At 41.4% G+C, this 6,991-nt stretch overlaps 1 protein-coding gene across 1 annotated transcript; it reads right to left on the bottom strand.

The window, feature by feature from the left end:
* Nucleotides 1–867: 867 nt before the first annotated feature.
* On the bottom strand, nt 868–5,178 carry LOC141617299 (uncharacterized). Its single transcript, XM_074434481.1, has 3 exons — nt 4,548–5,178; nt 3,499–4,466; nt 868–2,172 (listed from the first exon to the last, which is right to left on the bottom strand). The coding sequence occupies exons 1-3, from the start codon at nt 5,176–5,178 to the stop codon at nt 868–870; spliced, it is 2,904 nt and encodes a 967-aa protein (XP_074290582.1).
* Nucleotides 5,179–6,991: the final 1,813 nt, after the last annotated feature.

Below are 6,991 nucleotides of genomic sequence, written 5' to 3'. Positions count from 1 at the left end.
ATGAGAATAATGATTTAAATGAACTTCATGCTATACATGTGAAATTAGTTTATGGTCAAAAAGTACCATACCGATTGGAAAAAATGTAGTCAAAGTCTACAATGAGAATGTCAATCCATACATATTTGGTTTAGCAAAGAAAATCGCTCAAAGGTATGGGATGATTTATTCAATAATTATCGAAATGATTCTCTTAAGACAAGGAATTGAGGAATGATAGCTACATTCTTTTTCCCTTCGACTAGGTTTTTTGTCCTAATAGGTTTTTCCTAGCAAGGTTTTTAACGAAGTAGCACTATACGCGCATTATTACGCTATAGTCATGATTGTCATTATTGTTGCGATAACAATTATTTTGGACATATAATGTTATGTCATATATTGGGGAGAAACTCCATCATAACTATGGAGGTATTATTTGAAATGAAGATTCAAGAGTTATTATGAAATGATCATATCCAGATTGTGAGTTCCGATGAAGTATGATGATTGAAGTTATCAAAATTTCTACTAATTAAAGATATCAAGTTATCAATGAAGAAGAATTATATTTCAACAATCGAGAAGTTATGTCAAATAATGGATCATTTCAAGATTTATCAAGTTATGTAGTCATCAGGGGGAGCAGACACGCGCTGTACTCTTTTTCCTTATCCAAGGTTTTGTCCCATTGGGTTTTCCATGGAAAGGTTTTAACGAGACAGCTATTATTATGCGTGTTTGAAGATTAGTGTAATCTTTTCCTTCTAAAGAAACGTAAGATAGGGTGAAGGATTTTTGTATTGAATTAAATAAATTACAAGATATACAAGTATGGCTTTTTTTTTTGGTGCTTAAGAGGGGCAAAAGCCCCGATACAAACCGAAATTAACTACTAACTAAACGAGGAAAAGCTACACCAAGGATGTCTTCACGAAGAATCGTTCGAAGTCCGTCCGGGGGTTGCTCGAGATAAGTGACGTGAGGAGATGCGGTGATCCCTTCATTGGCTAGCCAATCAGCTGCTCTGTTTGCTTCGCGGAATACATGGTCAATCTTAACCGTCCATCCGTCTAACCTGATAAGGTCGATGCATCTCTGAACTAATGGGCGTAGACCGTTGCTTAGAAGTTGCTCTTTCTCGACAAAACTCACACAAGTGGCGTTGTCCATGTGCACCAACAGCTTCGTTACGCCAATACCTCGAGCACGCTCCAGTCCTATTACTAGAGCGCGCATTTCCGCCCTCATCGAACTACATATCCCACAAGAAAACTTGAAAGCCTCACAAAAATTACCTGTCTCGTCCCGAATAATACCTCCACCACCCGCTGGCCCGGGGTTTCCTTTCGAAGCTCCATCCGTATTTAGCAAGAGCCATCCGTGAGGTGGGGCATTCCAACGGATAAATCGCTCTTTTTGAACCGTACCGGGTATTGGTATAAGGATTGAGAAAGGATCGAGAGCCTTTCTGGATACTTCAAACTGGTGTCGAAGAAATGGGATTGGGTCAGCCGGATTGTCCATAGCCCTACCAAACACGATGTTATTTCTCCATCGCCAAATCCACCAACATGTTATTGCAAACTTCATCGACCAATTATGGGAAGCTAAGGGGAGCGCATTACTGGCATTTTTTGAAATCCAATTCTGGAATGGCAGCGTGTAGAACAGCGGGTTTATAGCACTTTCGCCAAGTAAATACCATATTTCTTTTGAATATGGACAATTTCGCAATAGATGGTCAGTCGACTCATCCTCTTCTCGGCATCTAGGACATAGCGGATCATCGTGTATTCCACGTCGTACCCTATTATAATTTGTCATAAGGCGACGATGAGCAGCGAGCCATATAAACATTCTAATTCTTTGTTGTACGGGCAATTTCCAAATTACATGCCAAGCTATTGGCTCCGCTTCAGGTGTAATCTCCGCTGATTTAATAAGAGCCAAGGCTGACTTGACCGTGAACTTTCCACTGGATGAAGCATTCCAGTAGAGTGAGCCCTCCATGTCTGTCTTCGGAGATAAGTAATAGGCTGCAATTTTAAGGAGGTCCTCTCGAGATAGAAAGTTTGAGAACACGTCCCATTTCCAACCCATTCCTTCATCCCACATTTCAGCTACTGTTGCGCCCAATAAATCATCCGGAATTGGTAAGAAATTTCTGTCTGAAAGGCAACCCGAGTCTACCTAGGAATGGTCCCAAAACAAAGTCTTGCGCCTGTTTCCTACTGCCACGTTGCTTCCCTTATTGATAAGCGAGGTGATTTCGGCCCAGACATTAGACATATTTGGTTTAGGTTGGAACATATCGACATCACAACGACCTTGACAATATTTAGCTCGCAAAACCCGAGCCCATAAGGTGTGAGGTTCTGATAAAACGCGCCAACCCAGCTTCGTGACAAAAGCCGCATTGGACTGACGAGATGATCTTATGCCTAGTCCACCCATTGATTTTGGTTTTTGGACCGTATCCTAGGAAATCAAATGTATTTTCCTATGCTCCTCGCTTCCTCCCCATAAAAAACGTCTTGTTTTTTTGTCTAATGAATCGCAGATAGATCGGGGAATTTTCGCCGTCTGCATACTATAGTTAGCTAGAGTAGACAGAGTAGATTGTACCAAGGTATTTCGGCCAGCTAGAGACAAGTGCTTAGTTTGCCATCCCGCTAATCTTTTATTGAAATTTTCTTCAAGATGTGCAAATGTCGCCTTTGTGACTCGGCCATTGATTGTGGGCATACCCAAATAAGTACCCAAATCGGTTGTCTTTTCGAACCCAAGCATTCCAGTGATATCATCCATCACGGTAAAGCTCGTATTAGGAGAAAAGAAAATTTTCGATTTCGAGATACTTACTTTCTCGCCTGAGGCAACACAAAAATTGTCGAGGACGTATTTAATCACATGTGCTTGGTCTACTTTAGCTTCCGCGAACAACACCATATCATCAGCAAAAAAAAGATTGGAAATCTTAGGGCCGTTTTGACAAATGGGAATCGGTTTCCAATCATTTCCTCGTACTCTCACATCAATAGCTTGTTGTAGCTTTTCGAGACACATAACGAATAAATAAGAAGAGAGAGGGTCACCTTATCGCACTCCTCTTGAGGATTTGAATCTGTCTGTTGGTTCGTCGTTCCATAGAATTTGCATAGTTGGGGAGGTGACACACTCCATAATTGTATCAATCATAAGAGATGGGAAGCACATATCTCGTAGTGTATTATAAATAAAATTTCACTTCAGGCGATCATATGCTTTCTCCAAATCTATTTTAATTGCCATGTACCCTTTGTTGCCCTTCTTTTTTCTCATGGTATGGATTGCTTCTTAGAAGACTACAATATTATCCGTAATTTGACGACCCGGTACAAAACCGCTTTGGGTTTCGGAGATGAGTTTAGGGAGGACTCGTTTAACACGGTTGGCTATGACTTTATTAATTATTTTATAAGCCACATTACATAGGCTTATAGGTCGAAATTGCGAGATGTGCTCCGGGGCGGTAACCTTCAGGATTAATACTATATGTGTCTCGTTTAGACCCTCCGGGAATCCCTTGCCTTCCAATGCTCTCATAACCATGGAGTATACGTCCTGCTTAACAATCGTCCATTGTTTTTGGTAAAATAAAGCTTGAAAACCGTCGGGACCGGGTGCTTTAAGAGACCCCATGTTGAAGACTACATTGTCTATTTCAGCTGGAGAGTAATAACGTGAAAGCCCCTCCCACTGTTCATTATTAAATTCCTGAAAGAGGTCATAAGGTATATCCGCGTCCTCTCCATCTCTCGTGTCATCAGTATATAGCCGTTTATAGAAGTCGACCACCATAGATTTAATCTCGTCTCTGTCTTCAACCCACACGCCTTCGTCGTTTTTTAATAAATTTATACGATTGCGCCAGCGTCGAACTAATGTACTCACCTGGAAATACGACGTATTTCTATCACCATCTCGTATAAACTCCACTCGAGATTTCTGGTACCAAAGTAACTCTTCTCTTTCCAAGATGGTATCAAGTTCTTTCCTCAACCGCGCTTCTAATTTGATCAGATGATGTTGCCGTCGAGCTGATAATACCCTCTGACAACCCTCAATTCGAGCAAATAATTCCCGCTTTTTCCTAAAAATATTCCCGAAAACATCTTCATTCCACCGTTGTAAATTGGTCGATAATTCAGAAAGCTTTGAAACCAGGCCGTTATTTGATGAACAGTTAGATGCTATAAATTCCGAGAAGTTTTCGTGGGTCATCCAAGCTGCTTGGAATCTAAACGGCCTTTGAATCGAATTTAAAGGTGCAAATCCGTTTGGGGATATGAGTAACGGGCAATGATCAGATTGATAAGCGGGGAGATGACGCACGCTCGCATCGCTGAACAGAGTATTCCATTCGCTATTACACAGCGCCCTGTCGAGACGAGCACTTTGACGAGTTGCTTCAGTGTTCCCAAGTGCCCAAGTATGTGCGGGACCTGAAAACTCCAACTCTTTCAACTAACAGTTTTCTATCCACTTGTTAAATAAATCACACCGGCGAGCCATATTTTGATCACCCCCATGTCGCTCTGACAGTGAGCGAGTCTCATTAAAGTCTCCTGCAAGCATCCATGGATGCCCATTATTTCGTGCAAACTGTTCGAGCTCTGTCCATAATTCCACACGGTTATTGGGATTCGGGCTTGCGTAAACAGCTGAGAAAAACCATGGTAATTCCCCGTTACGCGAAATTTCAATTGTAATGTATTGCGAATGCTCCTTTACTGGTGTGACGGTAACAAATTCGGGTCGCCAATAAAGCCATATTCCTCCACTAAAACCATTCGCATCAACCCGAGAATGTCCATTATAACCAATAATCTTCTGAATTTTCAAGGCATTTTCACCAGTCATATGGGTTTCAACCAGAGCAATTATAGACGGTTTATCGGTTTTAACTACCTCCTTAAGGGCGTTAATATTATTTTTATTTCCGTTCCCTTGAATATTCCATACCATACAGGTAAGGGGGACCAAGTGTCGTGAAAGAGCGGGTATTTTGCCCGACATATGGAAAGGTGCAAAAGATAAATTTGTTAGATATGCTCGACTTACCATCGATAAGACTTGATTAATGTTCCATGGAATCGACATCTCCAATAGGAGATACGATGGTTCCTCCTGAATTGCTTTGAGACTGAGGTCCATTACTGGACATTCCGGTACCATCACCCACATAAAGGGTGCGAGAGTCTGCCTCCATACTGACTTCTTGATTTTCTGTGTTGGAGGTATCATCTCGAATTGGGGTAATTGAGGGAGGTACCGTGGTTGTGGGAGATTGAGATTGAGATCGAGATAAGATATGTGGGGATCCATCGTTCTTAATAGTGTGCAGAGGAATGCGAGGGGGATTAGGTGATAACTTCTTGTTTAATATAACAGGGGACTTGCTACTAGATGGTATAATTTTAGATTGTATATTTCGTACATTGGAAATATCCTGTAAAATATTTTGAGCTGAGTTTGGAGTAGGCGGATTGCTTGATGAAGGAATATTGAGAATCTTATTGGAGGATTTTGTGGAGCGTGTATAGGAGCGGGATTGGGACGAGATTTTTTTGCTTGTTTATTTAAGGAATGAACTTTTTGGTAAACTTTGGTGGAATTGTCTGCGGTATTTTTGGAAGAGAAAACAATGTTTTCTTTAGGTAAGTTTTGATTTGGCATATTATTAGGGATATTTTCCTGGTTATTCAAGATTTCGAACCTTGATCCTTGCTTTGATTGATTCTTCTCGAAATTAAAGATAGTGTTGCCAGAAATAGAATTGCCGGAGAAAGGATTTTGTTTACTCTGTACAGCCACCGTCTTCTTTCTATGGGGTTTCTTAACCATCATCCATGTCTAAAGTCGTCCTTTTCCTCAGGCCTAAGCCCCGCTTCTAAGGAATTAGCCATGACTTCTGAGTCATCAGAACTGGTGTGCTGCACTGCGTAATCATTTCCATGAGCATCCGGTTGTCCTCCTGATTGATCATTACATTTTTCTGATAAATGGCCTAGTTTGCCACACTTAAAACAAATTATTTTAAGTCCTTCATACTGAATGCAATGGACCTTGCCATTCAAACGGAATTTAGAAAGTAGGGGTTTGGAAATGTCGACCTCAACACTCATACGTGTAAATTAGCCTTTCTCCGCTGACGCTGTGTTCTTGTCAATTCTAATTACCTTTCCGATTCTTGACCCGACTTTCATCAGAAAAGATTCGTTAAAATATTCGACGGGTAGGTTAGGGATACGAACCCATGCCGTCAAAAATTTGATATTGTCCTCTGAAGGCACAAAATTTGGTATCCATTTCCTAATAGTTAAGTAGTGGTCATCTATCATCCATGGCCCATGAGTAATGACGAATTCATAGTCCTCTCCTGACGTAAAAAGAGCGATATAGTATGAACCAGTTAAATCAGTTAATGTTAACTTTCCGCGGATTGACCATTTCGCTTGTAATTTGCGCATAAGCGAAAGATAACCAATGTTCTTGTCGAACATTTTGATTATGAGGGACCTTCTCCATGGTTTTCGTAGTCTAGCTTTGTCCTCCTTTGTGATAGTGATACGAGGGCATATTGCTTCATCCTCATCAGAAATATCATCCCTGTCATCCTCAGAATCAATATCGATTTCATCCAAGGACAGGTCATCTATATAGTTCGGATCTGAACTAAAACCTTGCACTGTATCTCGGTATGAAAGAGCAGATCCCATTGGCCTATCCTGACCCACCGTCGCCAGAGGAGCATTACCGGCCATAGGACCAATCGGACCACTCGGGCTTAAGGGCTGACTCATGAATTCACTAATGTGCATTGTTTTACGCTTTGAATTTTTTGTGTTTGGGGGGGGCAGGGATCTCCCTCTCGCTAATGGATTGCAGGGGACTAGTTTGGTGTGTGGAGGTCTCCAATGGGAGACCGTCACCGGTGTCGGACATTCAAGGATTTCTTTTTTGAATC

Source organism: Silene latifolia, chromosome X (assembly GCF_048544455.1).
Source record: "Silene latifolia isolate original U9 population chromosome X, ASM4854445v1, whole genome shotgun sequence".
Taxonomy (NCBI): domain Eukaryota; kingdom Viridiplantae; phylum Streptophyta; class Magnoliopsida; order Caryophyllales; family Caryophyllaceae; genus Silene; species Silene latifolia.
The sequence above is the reverse complement of the archived record's forward strand: the minus strand, read 5'-3'. Positions and strand labels throughout refer to the sequence as shown.